This window comes from Empidonax traillii, unplaced genomic scaffold (genome assembly GCF_003031625.1).
Source record: "Empidonax traillii isolate 1590-97213 ecotype Southwest subspecies unplaced genomic scaffold, ASM303162v1 scaffold1602:size438507, whole genome shotgun sequence".
NCBI lineage: Eukaryota > Metazoa > Chordata > Aves > Passeriformes > Tyrannidae > Empidonax > Empidonax traillii.
In genome coordinates, this window is record NW_020956795.1 from 4,177 (window position 1) to 22,448 (window position 18,272).

Here is an 18,272-nt window from a genome sequence, read left to right on the forward strand (position 1 = left end):
AGGATTTTCTCTTCCCGCCCTTTCACTGAGATCTCAGTGGTGTCCATGAGTACCCTCAGGGAGCCACCCCAGAACACTGTGCTTGGGAGGTGTCCCTGGTAAAGGTGAGGGTGCAGAGTCCTGCCAGATACATCCACGGGAAGCTCAATTTGTGCTCGGTCCTCCTGAGCTGTACTGGAAGAGTTGAAGCTGCTGGGAGGACTGGGAGAGTCCTGGCACCCCAGTGTCTGCCAGGCACCCCGAGGCTTTGGAGCCAGGCCAGCTTTGAAAATGTGACCCTTGCTGATGCTGGTGAGGCTGAGTGCTGGGATGGAAGTGCCTGGAGAGTGGTGGTGGGTGAAGAACTCATCTCCTGCTCTCAGTTTGCTGTACCATGGCTGTGTGGCAGGTTTCAGATCCCGGTGGGGCTTTGCCAATTTGCTTTTTTTGTTTACTTGAGGTGCACTGCCACTGCAGGGGGCTCATGGTGATGCCTCTGGCTTACCCACCCCAACACCTCAGTGCCACTGGTGCAGGGGTTCAACCCGTCCACCAAGCTGGTGCAGCTCTGAGTACACACAAACACCTTCCCTTTTTGCCAAAGAGAGATTTGGATTCCACTGTTAAATAAAAAAGGGCTCAAGGCCCCACTGTCGTGTCTCCCAGCAGTTGTTCCTGCTGTTCAGAGGGACCTCTGTGCAGCAGGTCAGGGTTGTCCTCACTTTCTGGGGACACAAACACAGCTGGGCTGTGACACTGGTACCTGATGTGCAACACTGCCCCGATCCACCAACGCCCTGCGAGAATCCCGGGTCACTTTGCTTCTGCTGAGGCACAGGCCAGCCCCGAGCCAACCCCTGGAGTACAGCCCAGGCTGTCCCGCAGTGCTGCTGGTCCCCAAAGCCCCATCCCACCGATTCCAGAGCCCGCAGCCTTCGGCTTTATCCCCTCCCCACCTCGGGCATGGCCCCTCCACGCTGACAGAGCGAGCAGCGTTCCCTCTGCCCGCTGTCGCCGGGGTTTTGCTGGGGTGGTCTCGAAGCGCCGGGTGGCCCATCCCAGGAGCTGCTGGTGCAGCAGGGCCCGGCCAGAGCAGGAGGCAGGGCCGGTTTTGGGGAGCAGCAGCTCTCGGTACCGGCAGTGCCGGCTCTCCCGCTGTCGCTGGAGGGAGCCCCGCGGCACTTCCCGATGCTGCCACGAGCTGCACTCGAGCGGTTGTTGGAAATGAAAGAGCTGGAGAATTCCAGAGGGGTTTCAGATGAAAATATAGAGCCGTAACTGGCTGCTTCTTGAAAGGGCCCCGGAATGCCACACAATCCAGGCCTGGGGCAGCACTGACACTCATGGGATGTGGAGGCTTTGCAGCAGAACAGGCAAGACAGACATGCAGGAAAGCAGCAGCTGTGATCCCTGGGATAGGCAAGATTTGGGCATTTACCAAACCCTGGTGGCCTCTGGTACCTGCTGCACCGGCCACCGGCACCTCCTGTAGATCAAATGCACCACGAGGAAGCAAATCCCAGACTGCCAGAAAAACCTGGCAATGAGTAAATGCAGGAGAGCTCCTTCACCAGCTATTTGATGCATAAAAAACCACCTCAGTCTCATCACTTCAGCATCCAGGCTAAAATACGCTCCAGTATCTGCTGGGGCACTCAGGGACTAAGCAAGTTTTGAATTAAGCAAATGGAATATTAAAAATGTATTTGTGAATGCAGGAGTGAGCAGACAGACAGCACAGAGCTGGGTATAATGGGCTGCTTGCACAGTTGTGCTTGGGGCTATCATTAACCCTGGGATTTCCCCCAGGGAAGCAGGACAGACACAGGAGCTGGGGCCACATTTAGGTACATCAGATATTTATGGAGCTGCTCTGGGGACTAGAGCAGCCTCAACTCTTCTTCCTGCAATGAGCAATTTTTGTCTCCTTTCCTTGGTTTTCTCCAGCTCCAGTATACGGGAGCAGGAAAAAATATCTATTCGGCATTGTGAGCACTGCTGGAATTCACCCCCATCATCTTCAAGGCTGCTGCACCATCCCCGGTTCATTTCATTCCTACATCTGAAATCAGCCCCCAGAAGACACAATAAAGGCTTTTGGAGATGAGTACACACACGTGTGGTATGAACAGGTAAAAGGCTGCTGCTTAGCGGGGCTTGTCCTGATCAAATCTGACTTCATTGGGCCTGGATCATCCAGACCTCAGCCTCTACTCATTTTCAAAGACTTGTCACAGGCTTTTCCAGCCACCTAGGAAGAATATCCCTCTGGTGCAAAGGTCTGCCATGAGGGAACAAGGAAATCCAGCTCATCATCAGTTATAAAGCTGCTGCTGCAAGGCCTGATTTCCAGAAAGAAAAGAAAGTTAGAAGTCCTTAAACTTCAAACAGACTGAAAACTGCTGCTGGGCACTATAGCAGGGATTTACCTCAGAGCTCCATAAGGCTGCAGCTGAAAATGAAGGCCAGAAGGGAGCAGAGTGCCTCAGTCACACTGCCAATAAGGAAAGTTCCTGAAAGCAGAGCCCTCACAATGCTCCCACACCCCTGCCACAGGTAAGCTACGAGGCAAATAATCCAGGCAGGACAGTTACAGGCTTGTTTTTATTAAAAGACATCTTCAGAAAAGATATTTTAGTACAAAAAAAAGTTTAAAATACACAAACTACACTTGCTTTTCTTTTCAGCATCAACATTTATAAATTACACCACATTGTTATTAACACTGCATTTAAATATGGAAACAAATTAAAACAAGGAATTCATCAACAGGATCCAACATCCTACGTACAACTCTGTACAGTATTTAGCAGCTAGGAGCTCTAGCACAGTAGTCAATATGACTTCAATAGGGCAGGATGCTTGGGAAGCCCCAAGACTGCAGCTTGGCCCGTAACAGTTTTTGGGGACCTGTTTTGGCCACCTCTCCCCACACACCCACCCCAAAAAGCAGAGGTGATGCCGCACATCAGGGTACTCACCTGATGAGCTGGGGCTTTTGCAGAGGAATGCTGCTGTCCCCTGACCTTTCAGTGCTGGGACACACACGTGGGACAGCGCCAGTCCCTCTGCAAAGCACGAGGTGTGTGGTGGGAGGAGGCAGCCCCCAGGTTCAGGGGGCTGACAGTGACAGTGCCCTGCCCAGGGACAGTCACTGCTCCGTACCTGTGCCCTCCCACTGCTCACCCTACCCCTCCCCAGCAGCACTGGCAGGCTCCAAACACGGCCCCTCAGGACCTGGCCCCCTCACACAAGCAGCTGCAGGATCCCACCCATCATCCTTGGAGCTGGAAGCGGTTTTCCCAGCTCCTGGCAAATTCCAGCACGGCCAGAAACACGGGGTCTTCAGAGGGAAGGCAAATGAGCCCGAGGTCTCCTTCTGCAGAGGTGACCCTCAGACCCCCCACCACACCCTGCAGAGCTCAGCAGGGCAGGGGATGCACAGAGGGAGCTGCCCAAGGCTCACCAGCCCTGGCAGGTGCCAGAGGCTCCAGGGCTCTCACAGGAGGGAACGCGGGACACCATTTGGGAGCGAGAGGGAAGGATGGGACACAGCGAGGCTCCGCACCCAGCGCTGGGGTCCAGGGCAGTGAGACACTCCGTGTGCTCCCCTTGCCCTCGCCACAGGGCATCGAAAAAGTACAGAAATGTTAAGACAGGACAAAAAAAAAAAGCACCAGACAAACTTGAACTCGCGGCAGCAGCACGTGGCAGGTCGGAAGACCCTTGTGCATGCTCTGGAGGTTGATCTCCCTGCTGGTGGCTCCTCTTCAGGTTTGGGAGTTCCCATCCAGGGGTTTTGGCAACATGGAGCTGTTTTTTACCTACAGCGAGGAGCTGTGTCGTGCTACTCAAGGACTGCTCACCCAGGGAGATCTCGGGGGATTTTCCAGGGAAAGGGGTTGTTTTCTGTAAACACCACGTGATGGAGCTCAGGTCCACGCTCCACAAAGAAGGTCAAGTCTCAAGTGGCAGCGTTAGGGCTCTGCTTCCAGTGCTGCAGGCTGGATCTTCATGACAGTTGACTTCAGTGGGTAGTACCTGCCCTTCCATGTCTTCCAGAAGATGCCCTGCTTGCGCTCGTGCCTCTGGCGGGGGATGGAGCGGAAATACTTCCCATTGAGGTTGGCATGGCCACAGGTGCTGAACCACCAGCCACCTACCAAGACAACACAGGCAACTTCAACCCACAGCAGTTCCAGACAGAAAACAAACCCAGGCAGCTCTTGCCCCCAATTCCCCCATGTTTGCAGGGCTTCAGGACCTTACAAGACCACCTCATGCACAGTTGAGGCATCTCCTGCACTGGGAAACCTTTTACAGATCCTGTATGACTTCAGCATGCATCTGCAAATTCCTGCTCCTCCCTCTTGTGTGCAAAACCCTCTCAAACCCTTCACTGGCCCTATCTCAGGTGGGAAGTCTCTGCTCTGCTTTGAAAGGGTTCCAAGCAAGGTGACAGCCAGCAAAGCTGTTGCAAGGACAGATGACTCGGCCAAGACCTGAATAATGAACCCCTTCCTCCCCACTGTCAGCTCCTCCCAAGGATGCAGCTGTCCCAGGGAAGCTGGAGACGACACAGGCTCAACACCAGAGGGGTCCAGTGCCACAGGGCCCCTGTCCCACTCAGCCACCACCAGACAGTGGAGGGCTGACAGGGAAGTGCACACCACTGGAATAGAAGAGCTTGTACTGACCTGAGAGGTGTTTGGCACAGTTTGTGTCAGCTTTGAGGTCGTGGTCACGGTCCCGAGTGGAGAAGGGCAGCTGCCTGAAGTCCCCGATGGCATTTTCCAGCTCTCCAGACAGAGGCCCCAGCAGGTTGAGCATGTAGGCTGTGCTCTCCCCACCAAGGCTGAAGACAAACTGAACCGCCTGCGAATTACCCTCCCAGTCTTCCAGCTCAATCAGGAGGTTGTATTTTCCCTCTTGGACAAGGTGATGTATCTTCTCCAGGCCCAGCCAGAAGTCACCTGGAATAAGACCCATGGCATTGGCTGCAGGAACACAAACGTGCTGTGCTAGCAGGCATGTGAGCAGGCTCCAGACAGGGACAACCCAGGACACTGCAGTGTTTGAATCACTGCCTGGCACCTGCAGGACACAGCAGGAAGATCAAGGACCTCCACTCTGCAAGCAGTGTCCCCCATCTCCAGCACAGAGAGCCCCAGGGGCCAGCAAGGGGAATAACTTTTGCTGAGCTGTCCCTTACGGTGCAATGAGAAGATGGACACCATCATCCACCTACCATGGAGGTCTCCAAAGCCATTCTTGTAGGCATCCCACAGCTGGTCGAAGTCCACGGAGCCATCCGTGCGCCTCTGGATCACTGTCCAGCCACCCTCTGTGGGCAGGGAACACACAGTCATTCAGGGTTACCCCTTCAAGAGGGCCCTGCCAAGCACAGCGGGGCACCCACCCAGCCTTACCTGCGGTCATGTCACAGTAGACCTTGAAGGGCTGGGATCCCACGGGCTGCACCTGGAAAACCCCGCTGCTTTGCTGCCCGGCCAGGAAGAGCTGGTGGCAACCCTCGGGGAGCTCTACAGGGGAAGGAAACAGCAACTGATTAGATGGCCCCAAGCCCCACTGCCTCAGCAGGTCGTTCCTACCACGGCCCTGGCACTCACAGCCCTGGCCACGAGCCCGGCCAGCCAGTTCTGGACACGCGCTGGGGACGATGGCCCCCGACTGCAGCATCTTTAAACACTGTGACTCCACACATCTTCCCCTTTATCCAAACAGAGTTCCTTGGGCTTCCATCCAAGGCAGAAGCCAGGCACTGGGCCAGGCTGGGGTCACCTTGGCTGGAGAGCAGGGCTCCCAGCGAGGAGGGACCGGGATGCTTCCCAGTTCCCCTGCAGGAGCAGCCCAGCCGGGCCAGGGTAACGCCAGGGCCAAGCATCCCCATCCCACCCCCATCCCACCCCATGGCTCAAGGAGGCTCAAGGGGCCTCAGGGGCAGAAAGAAACATCAAGTCCTGATATCAGGAAGGCACCTGAGCATCTCCAGCACACAACCTCCTCCTCCCAGTGACCGTGGTGGCCCCAGCCAGACACCCCACTGGGCAAGCTGCCAGCAGCGGGCACAGCGCCAGGCTGGAGTGACCCTTTTTCCGAGACACGCTGACCAGGGCAGGGAAGGGGTGGGTGGACTCTGGGAGCACCAGCTCATTGCCTGAGTGGATTGCCCAGGGTGAAGCCACCCCCCAGCTTGTCCCCTCTGTCCCCAGGCCGGCTGGGCCCCCACCACTCCTTCTGCCCCGTGGGGACTTTGCCCAGAGCTGCCAGCAAAGCACCATTTCAACAGCACTGATAAAAGTCCATCCAGAACCACCACCCGCAGCACTTGGGAGAGACGGGGAGCAGGGAACCTGTTACAACACCAGAGTCAAAAGGCCACAGAAGGATGTGCAGAAACTTCAGCCCCAGGCTGCTGAGCAGTCAAGGGGCTCTTTGTCAGCAGGGACAGGTGCCCCCCTCACCCCCAGACAAAGGGGGCCTGTTCTCCCTGCACCAGGGTGGGTGGGTTGTGGTGGCTCACAGCTGCTGCCAGCATGACCCCAAGACAGAGTGAAGAAACCTCAAGACAAGCCCTGGGCTGTGCTGGAGTGCTGGCCACTGCCACAGCCCCCTCATGGGAGTCCCCTCATGGGTCAGGGCTGACACCACGATCCAGAGCAGCAGCAAGGAGAGGGGCCTCCCCCAGCAGCCAGGGGCTTCCCTGGGGCCAGATGGAGGGGAGAAAATGGGGCCTTTGAGCTGCCAAGAGCAAAAACAGCCCATGCAGGGCATCACTCCCTGCCTCATCTTCTCTGGATACTGGGGAGGCCCAACACTGCTTTGGGGCAAAGAGCAGAACCTCAGCTGGAGAGAAGGTCAGGGGGGACCCAAGGGACAGAAATGTGACACCTGCCACCACCTTTCACCCATTTCCAACATATCCCTCTCCTGACCCTTCTCTCCCACCCTGAACATTGCCCTCCTTGGAGGGGCAGCCCCTCTCCCACAGCCAGCACAGATGGCTGGTGGTCACATCCCTCACACCCCTGGGGTCAATGCCACCATAGGGCTGGTGCCACCATCAGTGCACCACAGGACAAGTGTGTGGCCCCAGCCCTACCCTGAGCCCACAGGCACAGGGATTGGGGGTGTTTTGCAGGAAGGATCAAAACCACACAGAGCCCCCAGCACTGCCAGGGCCGAGTGCATCCCCAATATCCCCCTTTTCTGGGTGGATGCAAGCAGGGAAGCAAACAAGGCTCAGGGGAAGGAACCCCCAGCCAGAAGCCCCTGCTCACATGGGTATCAGCAGGGAGGTGCAGGAGGGTGCTGGGCTCACCCAGCTCCTCGCCTTCTCTCCCACTGCATCTTTCAGCGTCGATGGGAAGGTGCCAGGCAGATGATTAGTGGTCTCAATGTGCAGAAGCCAAACCCATTCCTGCCTGTTTCTCATTTCTGGGCCCTGGCTGCACTCAATCCCTGCTCTCCTGATGCCACAGGGACTCTCCAGCAGCTGAACGAGATGCAGCTGCTCAAACAGCCTCTGCTCAGTCTTTTTGTTTGAGGAACACGCTCGTTAGTTCCAGTTCATGTTGCACATCCGAACGGCACCAGCAGAACAACAAGCCCTCCTGGCTGCTCCTGTGTTTTCCTTTCCCTCCCCCTTTATTTAGCCGAGCAACACAACAAGGTTGGAGCTGCCCCAGGCTCTGTGTTCACCCAACAGGATTTGCAGCTGTGACAAGGGTGGAGGGGGAGGTCACTAACCTGGGATAAACATCCATCCTCAGGGATGGCAAAGCATGCCTGGAGCTGTCTGCATCGCCTCCCCCTCTCCCTCCCCAACCCCACCCCATTATTTTGGAGTCTCAGCACCACGGGGAGAGCACGAGCAGGGCTCTACCTTTCCCCTACTCGGCCGGCTGCCAGCAAGCACAGCTCTGCCCAAAGACGTGATCCTCTTTCTGCAAGCGATTAAACCTCTCACTCTCCAGGCAGCTTTGAGCCTTCAACTTTCACATGCTTGGCCCCGCGCCAGCCCTGCCCTGAAAAAACTTGTGTTGGCTGGATGCAAATAAAAGGGTCTTTCTGCAAGGGCTGCTGGTGGAGTTCATCGCCGCTCCCCAGGGCACCGGGCTCTGCTGGCAAAAGCCCGGGAGCTGCCGGCACAAGCCTCCCCAGCACCCTCCCTCCCCAGCACCCTCCCCCTCTGGGAGCAGCCAAAAGCCCCCCAGGCAGAGGGCACGGGCCGGCCTGTGTGCTTTAAGATTTGCCAGAAAACTCAGTTGACTTGCCAATGAAAGGAAGCTGATTTGTTTTCTGTGAGTGATACCAACAACAGGGATTAGGCAAGAGAAGGGGAAGCTCACAGCTTGGCGGGAGGGAGTTGGGATGCCCAGGGTGCTGGGGATGCTCAGGGAGATGGGATGCCCAGGGGGCTGGGGACGCTCAGGGGGCTGGGGACGCCCAGGGTCTCTTTATCAGGGACAGCTCAGCACTGGAAGGTGCTGAGTACTCACAGCATCCCTGGGAACTGTGGGCTCTTGCTGCCTCCCACCATGCATCACAAACATTTCTGTAGCCAGCACAGCCTACATCTGCCACCAGTAAGTAGCAAAGACCTCAACCCATCTCCCTGCACCCTGCTTTCAGCATAGCCTGAGAGTGGAGCTGGAGGTTGGACTAGATGACCCCTGAAGGTCCCTTGCCACCCAAACAATTCTATGACACAACCTACAGGCAAGTAACAAAGCAGAGCCGGGTAAAAGACAGAGGAGAGGAGTTCTGAGAGTTTTCTGCTCGGTACTGCTGCTCTGACCAAGGGAGACCCTGCACAGCCCCACTGAGCTGAGCACCAGGAGTTCAGAGCACACCACATCCCACCTTTTCTCTAGTCTGCATGGATTCTGCAGCCCTTTGTTCTTCCCACCCAGCCTTCAGGCACAACGGTGACAGCTCTGAGGTCCACAGACAAATTACCATGTGTTTTCCCATCCTATCCCTGCTCCAGGCCCTGGCCAGGAATTCCCCGTGACTCCTCACCCTGCCTGGTTTGTTTTGCTCCTGCTGAACATCCCCAGACAGCTGCACAGGCAGAGCCAGCACCGTGATTCAGCTGACACAACATGACAGCAGCTGCTCCCGGCCAGCAGACCCTGTGGGGACACCAGTTCCTGTCTGGAGGGAGGCTGCAGGACACTCTGCAGCTGGGACACCCACTCTGCTGCCCTTTGCTCTGCAGGAGCCCCTCCAGCCCTGGCACCAGCAGAGAGGATGCTCCAGACAGAGCCAGGAGCTGCAGGTGCAGCATCCACTCGCCTGTTCCAGTACACATTTCCTGTGCTGGGAGCACCCACTGCAGCTCAGCACCTTCTGCTGGGCACAGTGCAAGCTGGGGCACTTGTCTTTTGTGTACAAGCCCTAAATATGAGCCAAGGGAGAGGGACACACAAGTATACAGCATTCCTCTCCACCCAGGGCTCCCTAACCCTCCTCTCCTCCCACGGAGAGAGCAGCAGATCCTGCCTGGGTGAAGTGTGAGCAGGTGAACAAGAGTTAACTCCTGAAACTCTCCTCTCCTGCCTCATTCACCCCCCACCTGCCAATCCTCTTTGACAAATACCTGCTCACAGGCTCTGCCTGCTCCCCACTGCATTCCTGCACAGGGCAGGAAAAAAACCTCTTATATCCTTAAATTCCTGCTGGACTAACACTGGCCCAGAGTGCAAGGATTCTGCCTGTGCTCCAAAACCCCACACACTGGCCATATTCCCAATCTCCAGTTTTTTAAGCAAATCTCACATCCTGGCTCAGGACAAGTGAAACTTTTGTTTCCAAACGGTTGTAAATGCTGCAGGATTGCTTTGGGGCAGATGAGCAGGGTGGTACGGGCAGATACTCACTCTGCCTTGGCACAGGCTCCCCGCTGCCATTCTGGTTCTGGCTGGTGAGGTTGAGGCTCTTCTTCAGATTTATCTTCCACTTTGGAGACTGTGTTTTGTTGTGGTGTAGGGGGATTAGTAGATTGACCTAAAAAATTATATAAAAAAAAATAAATGCACAAGTCAGAACAGTTTTATCTCAGCTCGTTTTCCAGGCTGTTACTCAGGGGAGCTGGTCGGCCCCATGCCAGCCGCTCCCTGTGGCCAGAGCTGGGGCTGAACTTGCCCAGAAACCTCGAGGAATAGGAGACACCCGCTCCTGGCAAAGCCAGAGGTGACTGTGGTTTTTCACACCCATGCTAGTGAGTTTATTCTGCAGATGAACGCAAAGGCAGAGCCCAGGAAGGCTGTTCCCACCCACCAATTCCTCTTATTGCTCCATGCAAACTCCCGGGAAGCTTACAGGTTGCTACTCTCACATCAACACTGCAGCACAAGGCTGTGGCCCCTGTGGGTCCCCAAAGCCAGGGAGCTGGGACAGCAGGGGCACAACACCAGGGTCCCCACAGCGTGTGGGGCCAGGCTGGGGGCTGCAGAGCAGGACGAGACTCACCTTGCTCTGCAGGCTTTTAATCTGCAGATTCTGCTTGTCCAGCTTGTATTGTTGCTGCTTGATTTTCTGCAGGAGCTCCTCAATCCGCAGGTTCTGAGCGTCCATCAGGGACTACAGGGAGAAGAGCCAGGTGAATCCCGTAGCTCCGGGAAGCACTGGCCATACCAGACTCCCGGGAGAGTGCTGCCGGTGTCCCCAGGACTCCCTCCCCTCTCCCGAGGCTGATCCCAGCCCACTGCTCCCTGTCCCGCATCGGTCTTCCCCGAGGACGCTCCCGGTGCCCCAGATCAGGTCGTGTCCGGGGCTGCCCCGCCACCAAAGCTCTTCAAGTCGGTGCAGGTGGCAGGGGCGCGTCGGGTCCGCTCCATCCCGCTCCCCTGGTCGGTGTCGGTGCCCCGGGCAGGGTGGGCGAGTATCCCCCACCCCACTCCACCCGCTCGGTGCCGGTCCGGTCCCCCCTTCTCCCCGCTCTCCCTGTGCCGGTCCGGTCCCCCATCCTCCCCGCTCTCCCTGTGCCCCGAGCGGGGCGGGTTCCCTTATCGCGCTCCCCGGTCCAGTGCCAGTGCCCACCGCTCCCGCTCCCCCGCTGGATGCCGGTGCGGGTCAGGTCCCCTCCACCCCGCTCCCCCGCTGGATGCCGGTGCGGGTCAGGTCCCCTCCACCCCGCTCCCCCGCTGGATGCCGGTGCGGGTCAGGTCCCCTCCACCCCGCTCCCCCGCTGGATGCCGGTGCGGGTCAGGTCCCCTCCACCCCGCTCCCCCGCTGGATGCCGATGCCCCCCGCGCTCACCTGCAGCGCCCCCAGGTCCCGGGCGCTCTGGTTCCCGGTCGGCCGCGCCTGCAGCGCCAGTCGGACCCGACCCTCCAGCAGCTCCAGCCGCCCCTGGATCGCGTCCTTGTCAGCAGCCACCTCCTCCAGCCGCTGCCGCAGCGCCTCGGAGAGGTTGAGCAGCTGCCGGCCGCGGCCCTCCAGCTCCCGCACGCTGCCCCGCAGCCGCTCCCCGCGCTCCTGCGCCTCCCGCGCCTGCCGCAGCAGCCGCCCCAGGGAGCTGTTGTGGGCGCTCAGCCGCCCGCCCAGCTCCCGCAGCTGCCCCTTGGTGCGCTCCACGTGCTCCTTCAGGCCGTGCCCGAGCTGCAGCAGCCCGTGTGCCAGCACGTTCACCTCGTCCCAGGAGGCGAACTGCGCCCTCCGCTCCCGCACGGGTCCCGCCGCCGCCCTCCGCTCGGCCCCAGCCCCCGGTGCGGTTCCCGGTGCGGGGGCCACGGCCAGCCCCGCCGCGCACAGCAGCAGCGCCGCCCCACCGAGCCGCATCGTGCCCGCTCCGCTGCTCTGCCCGCACCGCCGCCGCCGCCCCGCTTTTATCTCCGCCCGCGCCCCGCGGCGGGGAGGGCCCCGCACCGGCCCCTCCCCGCCCGCCCGCCCGCCCGGCACCGCCGCTTTGTTCACCCTCCCCTGCCGGCCCCGGACCCGGTTCCGCACCCGCCGCTCGCGGCAGCCCCGGCTCCGAGCCACGTCCTCTGTCAGTGGCTTGGACCCTGACACTGAGCCTTGCCCGCGCCCATCCTCATCCCTGTCCCCGCTCCCCTCCACATCCCATCCCTGTCCCCATCCCCATTCGCTTCCCCATCCCCATTCCTATCCCTGTCCCTACTCCCCTCCCTGTCCCATCCCTGTCCTCATTCCCATCCCCACCCTCTGCCTGGCCCCATCCCGCTCCTCATTCCCATTCCTGCTCCCATCCCCATCACCCTGCCCCTCTCTGTTCCTATCCCTATCCCATCCCTATTCCATCCCTGCTGACTGTCCTGCCCCTCACCCTGCACTGGAGACCCTCACCTTCCCCAAGGTTGGTCCCCCAGCCCTGTGGATGCTCCCGTGTCCCCTCCCAAGGCCGTGCCCCGCTGGCCCCGGGGCAGGAGTGCACTGTGGCACAGGGATCCAGGCCATGCCAAACGGGTGCTGAGCCCGGGGGGTGCCCGCTGTAGGCACGGCACTTCGCCAGGGGGCTCTGGCCTGGCAACGGTGCAGGGCTGCTGGGGGATGCCCCACAGGGTGCTGCCAGCCCTGGGGAGGGGGCACACTTGGGATGAGCTCCTCTGTGTACCTGAGGGCAGCAGAATGTTCACTCCTCTAAACACTCCCGGCCTCCAGGACTGACAAGGATGAATATTTCCATCCCCCACTACCTGACCCCGCCCCAGGCTTCAATCATCCTCCCGTGAAAAATGTGCATCTTATTTCTTTTGCCAATGTCTTGGACCCTGGTTTCCAGCTCTTCCTTCTCGTCCTGCCCTTCCCCTCTGGCTTAAAGGGATTTTTGAGCTTCTGTTTTTTCTCTCCATGAAGGAATTCACACACCATGATGGAGCTGCTCTCAGCTCTGTTTGGATGGAGCAGATGGAGCCTTCTGCTCCCTCCCCATGGGGCGCTTCCTCTGCCGCCCCAGCGCTCAGTCCCTGCTCTGCTCTGCGCAGCCTCGAGCTTGGATCTGCCTTCCCTCCCACACCAGCTTTTGGGCCCAAATTCCCGCTTTTCACCACTCCCTGGGTCTGGCTGATGTGACCCCCCCGGACTCCTTCACTCACCCCCCCCGAGCCCACAGCAGTTCCATCTCCATCCCACCACTGCTGCCCGGAGCCCCACGGCTCAGGCACGGCCCCAGAAAAAGCCTTTCCCTCATGTCCAGAAATGCTTGGCAGGAGGATTTACCCTTCCTGTAGTCCCCATGTCCCCTGGGGATGCAGGCAAGGTGGTGGCACAGGAGTTTCCCAAGGGTAGTGGCCATTGGGCACAGCTTCCCAACCCCACACAGCTCTTCCCTGAGGATTTTTTGCCCGGAGTCTCATTTGAGACCTGCGGCTCTGCAGAGCTGATTTCTCAGCCCAGCCTCTCCCATGGCACTCAGCCTTGCCAAAGCAATGCCATGCTCATCCAACATCCATCAGCCACACTTGCATTCCCATGTCCAAGCAGGAAACGAACATTCAGGGTTTTCCATCTTTTTTTCCTTTGTGGGGATAACCTCCCTGTTGTTGGGAGCAGAGCATCCCTGTAGTGTAGGTGTGTTTATGTACAAAGGTGTGGGAGGCTTCTGTGGGAATTAACACCTGCAGTTGCCAGGGTCCTTGTTCTCCAGAGCCATCATCTCCAAGCATTTCCCAGGCTGCTGCTGGCCAAAGGGTGAGTGAGAGGCCTCAGGACAAGCACCCAGCAACAACAGCTCAGGGTGGAGTCATGGAGGTAGGAGCTGGATAAGGAGGAATTGGGGACATTCCAGAGTCTGGAGAGCCCCAGCCCCCTCCACCACCCACTGCTTTGCATTTATTTTATGGTCAGAAGGAATTTTTCAAACGAGGAAAGAGGGGGAAAAAAAACCAGATAGGAAACACTGCACAGGAAAAAGAAACAATAAAAAATGTGAATTTCTTCTTCCAAATCTTTGTGAGTTTAGGGATTCCTCTGTGTTCCCTCTGTTCCCTCCCTGCCACTGTTGCTGGAGAGGATCTGGGAACATACAAGGGGTGGGTTTGATGGGGAGGGGGTTTCATTCTCCCCCCACCCAGGCTTCTCTGCTGGGCCTTGGGTCCCCTGGCTGGCCTGTACCCCCTCCTCCTGAAGCATGGCCACCCCCAACGTCAAATCTGCCAACATACCCACCACCCCTGAGTGCTGTAGGGGCAGCCAGAGCTCTGCTAAAAATTCCCAGATGGAGTCTGAAAAATGAGAATTCTCCTTTTTAGCTTGTGCTGCTGGTTTCTGGCATCCCAGGAGGGAGAGAGCTGGCAGGAGCCATGCCCAAAGAGCCCCAGGCTGGAGCACTCTGGACAGGGAAACACCAACCCCCAAGTCACTGGGACAAACAGGGAAGCACAGTTTCATGTGCTGCTGTGGGTCAACGACGTCATGCCAAATGAATCCTGAGCGAGCTCTGCTCCCTGCCCGCCATTACCCAACTCTGGAGCCCGTCCTGGGAAACAGGGGTTGTGCCTCCGGGTGCCGCACAGGACGTGTTCCTACTGGTTATTTTCTGCAGTGGCAGTGTTTGTGCTGAGGCAGGAGACAGGGAATGTGAGAAGCCAAAGCCTGTTGGGAAGCCACATGATTTATGAGTTTTCCTTTGGCTGTGTTTTCCTATTGGGAATTCTCAAGTTTGCCCTGAGAAATAGGAATTTTTAAGGTACACAAATGCAAAGCCCTTGGAGGCCTTGAGCTGCCTCAGGCTGGGAATGACCACAGGCCAATAGGAAGGTGCTCTCCACAGAGCCGGGTGCTCTCGAGTTTAAAAGGACCTAAACCAGCAAGGTCTGAGCTCCTGGGGCATTTCTCTGTGCCCTTCTCTGTCCTGCATGGAAAGGGCTATGGCTGAAATCCCTATGGATTTCCCAGCTTGGTTTGGGGTTGGGGAAGGGTCGAGGTTTAGTCCTGTGGCATCAGGGACCCTCTCCCCAGCACAGGTCCCCAGGAAGGACCCACAAGGACCCTGCCCCAGCTCAGTGGCCTTGGGACCCAGAGCAGCCCAAGGAGCAGCAAGACACGATGGCCCTCGGGGATGTTTCTGTGTCCCTGTGTGCTCCATGAGGGTCAGCCCCTGGCCAGGGAACAGTAGCCTCCAGAGGAAGTTATTTTCTGTGTTGGTCTCCCTGCAGGACAAGGGACACTCCCGTTCCCATCCCCCAGCCCCTATCCTTATCCCTATCACCACACCCACCTCCACCCCCATCCCCTCTTCTCCACTCCCACCAGCTCAGCCACCCGGGAAACGCAGCACACACCGCATGGAGCTCCCCCAAACAGCCCCCACACTCCTGGCAGTACATCCCCATCTCAATCCCTGTCCTCATCCCCATCCCTGTCCCTGTTCCCATTCCTGTTCCCATCCCTGTCCCAGTGTCTCATGCACATCAGGCTGTGAGCAGGTGGGCTGCAGTGGGTGTCTTTGCTCCCTGCCCTTTTCTCTACCTCACTCCTTCCCAGGCTGACCTGGCAGGTCACTGTGTGAAAGTTCAGCCTGGTCTGAACTCGCACAGATTCCTGCAGCTGCTCAGCCCGGGGCTTATGTCACCCGGAGGGATGGGAGCAATGCAGATTTACAGGAAGGTTGATCACAGCGTTGCTTTGTTGTTGGAAATGGCAAACGTCAGGGAGACTCCAGTGAGAGGGAGTAGGACATGTGTGAATTACGCCATCACCACTTCAGGGATAAATTTAGGTTCTCCAGGGGAACAGTTATTCTGATTCAGTGGAGGTCGGGAAACATCCAACAGGGATTTCCTACCGGCCCCCGTCTGAGCAGCAGCACGTCTCACCCAGACAGGCACTGGCAGCATTCCCAGATGGAGCGGGCACTCCATCCGCCTCGGTCTCTGCTCACACCTGGTCCTGGCAAGGATTTCTCCATCACACATGCTCGCCTGGCCCTGCAGCCAAACAGCCTGCTAAACCCCCCACCCCCGAGGTCACTATTCCTGCTTTTCCCAGGCACAAGCTCTGCCGGCTCAAACTGTCACTGCCCGCTCTGGAGAGGGGTCGTGCTGCTCCTGCCCCGGGCTCACACGGCAGAGCAGCCCCTGCAGCCTGATTGTACCCCAACCAAGGGACTGGGGACAGCGAGGTGGCTCAGGCTGCTGGAGCACAGCCTGCTCCTTCCCCAGGGCTGGGGACACCGCCTCACCCCTGTCAGAGACTGCCCAAAACTTCTGCTCTCGGTGCTGCTGCCTCTTGAGCAGAGGTGGAATTCCAAGCAGGGTCAGTCAGAAAGATGGAAAATTGGCCGCAGCCGTCCACCCCCAGCGAGGGGCAGCTGCATCGGGAGCTCAGCCGTGTCAGCGGGATCCATTCCCGTCCTCCTTCCTCCGGCTTTCTCTGCCAGCACGAGGCAGCCCTGGGTAAACCACCGGAGCCCGAGTGAGGCGAGAAGACATCGATACCCGGGCTGCAGTGTCTCCTGGGGACTCCGGGGGATGGGGCAGGGTCGCAACCACCTTGGGGTCCCTCTCGCCCAGGGAGGGTCCCGGGCCCCTTAGCCCGGAGCAGGAGGCCCATTTTCACACTTGAAAAGCCGACATAAAAAGGCAGCGATGCTCCCGGTCCAAGCAGCCTCCTCATTTTCCTGGCGAGCCTGGATGAACGTTATGCAAGTCTTTTATTCTTCCTGCCATCCCGGGCTCCTCAGGGAGCACCGGGGTTACTGTGCCGAAGGTCACACATGCCAGAAGGCAGGAAATAAAGGGCTTGGGGTAATGTGGGAGGCTTTGCAACCAGAGAAACCCGACCCTTATTTTTACAGTCATCTCTCGGTTTAACCAACATGCGTTTCGAATTAGGGGCTCTGGCTGGCTGGGCTCCCAGCCCGTGGTGTGAGGAGCTCCAGGTTCCTGAGGTTGAGGCTGCCCCTTGGCACACTCGATCTGCTCACAAGCCTGTGTGAAAAGGGCCAGACCAGCAGGACCAGGGCTGGGCTCTGAGACAACAGTGGCTCCCTTTCACCAGCAGCTTTTGGCTAGTGACAGACAGTGGCTTTGGAAGAGCCTTTGGTGGGCACAGGGGTGACAGGGGATTTCTCCAGGTGTTTTCTGAACATCCTTTCCTTTCATCTGTAGTTTCTGGAAGGAGATGCCCAGAGCTGCTGGAAGGAGTGAGCTGCTGCAGCAAGCACAAGCGAAGCCCACAGAGTTAATCCACAGCCCTGCTGTCACTCCTGGCCACCTGTCACCTCCTCTGTGATGGGGCAGAGGCAGCTCTGGCACTGCTTGGCACTCATCAATCCTCATCTGCCAGCGGCCATGACCCCTCTGTCCCGCTGGCACAGCCCCTCGCAGGCTGGATCTCCTGACGCAACACAGACAGCCCTTTTGGCTGCCCTGTGTGATAACCCTGCAGGTCACTTATGCTGCCCAGGAAGGTTTTTAGCCACCCTGGAATGAACATTTACGAGGACCCCTTAGGGATGTGCCCTCCTGTCAGACACAGTGCTGGGTACGAGCTGCGTGGCCTCCTGAGCTCTTTGACGTGCTGTGTCCATTTCCCACTTTGCTCAGGAGGTTGTTTCCAGCCGTTCCCTTCTGCTCTGGTGCTGGGCAGGTCCCCCTCCCACAGGACACTTCTGCAGTGAGGGATATTTGTGCTGCTGGAGCCAGGCTGGCAGCACAGGGCATCCCAGGGCAGGGGAGAAGCTCTGCTGGCTCCAGCCGTGCTGCACCCACAGCCAGGAGCAGCCACGGTCACAAGGACCCTGCTACGTCCCTGCCTGTCCCCGCGGGGCTCCAGCTGGTTTACCCCAGGAAGAGACCTGCAGGAGAGGGTAGCAGAGCTTTAGATGGGGTAATGCCGGGGGACACACTCCTCACACAGGAGAGAACGGAGAAGCACAAGACCTTGAGGCACAGTCCTGAAAACCCCAGCTGGGGATCAAACCTCTTCCCAGACCTCTCCCTGCTCGGTTCGTGACTAAGACGATGTGACTCTCGGGCTCCCGTCCTGGCTGAAGCTCAGGGAGACTAACGGCCGCGCCTCCAGGGACAGGACGAGGTATCAGTGACGTCTCTCCACCCACCTGACCCGCTGCATCCAGACTGTGAACTCGGCTACGTCACAGGGTGTCCAGGAATACTGGCCTCGGGAGCGGCTGGGAAGTCGGGATATTTCCTGCTGCTGTAGAAGGTCACATCGAGAATGTAAAGGGAAGGGGGTGGTTCAGGCTCTGCAGAGTGGGGGCCAAAAACAAGTGATGAAATCAAGGCTTTGTCTGTCGTGTGCATTTTCCAATGGGAAATATATGTTATTCTTTAGTCAAGATT

At 58.3% G+C, this 18,272-nt stretch overlaps 1 protein-coding gene across 1 annotated transcript; it reads right to left on the reverse strand.

The window, feature by feature from the left end:
• Positions 1-2,573: 2,573 nt before the first annotated feature.
• Positions 2,574-11,787, reverse strand: ANGPTL4 (angiopoietin like 4). The gene is made up of 7 exons (XM_027908041.1): positions 11,266-11,787; positions 10,477-10,587; positions 9,885-10,011; positions 5,409-5,522; positions 5,228-5,323; positions 4,677-4,952; positions 2,574-4,138 (listed from the first exon to the last, which is right to left on the reverse strand). Exons 1-7 carry the CDS (start codon positions 11,785-11,787, stop codon positions 3,957-3,959), a joined length of 1,428 nt encoding a protein of 475 aa, XP_027763842.1. The 3' UTR covers positions 2,574-3,956.
• Between the last annotated feature and the right edge of the window lie 6,485 nt (positions 11,788-18,272).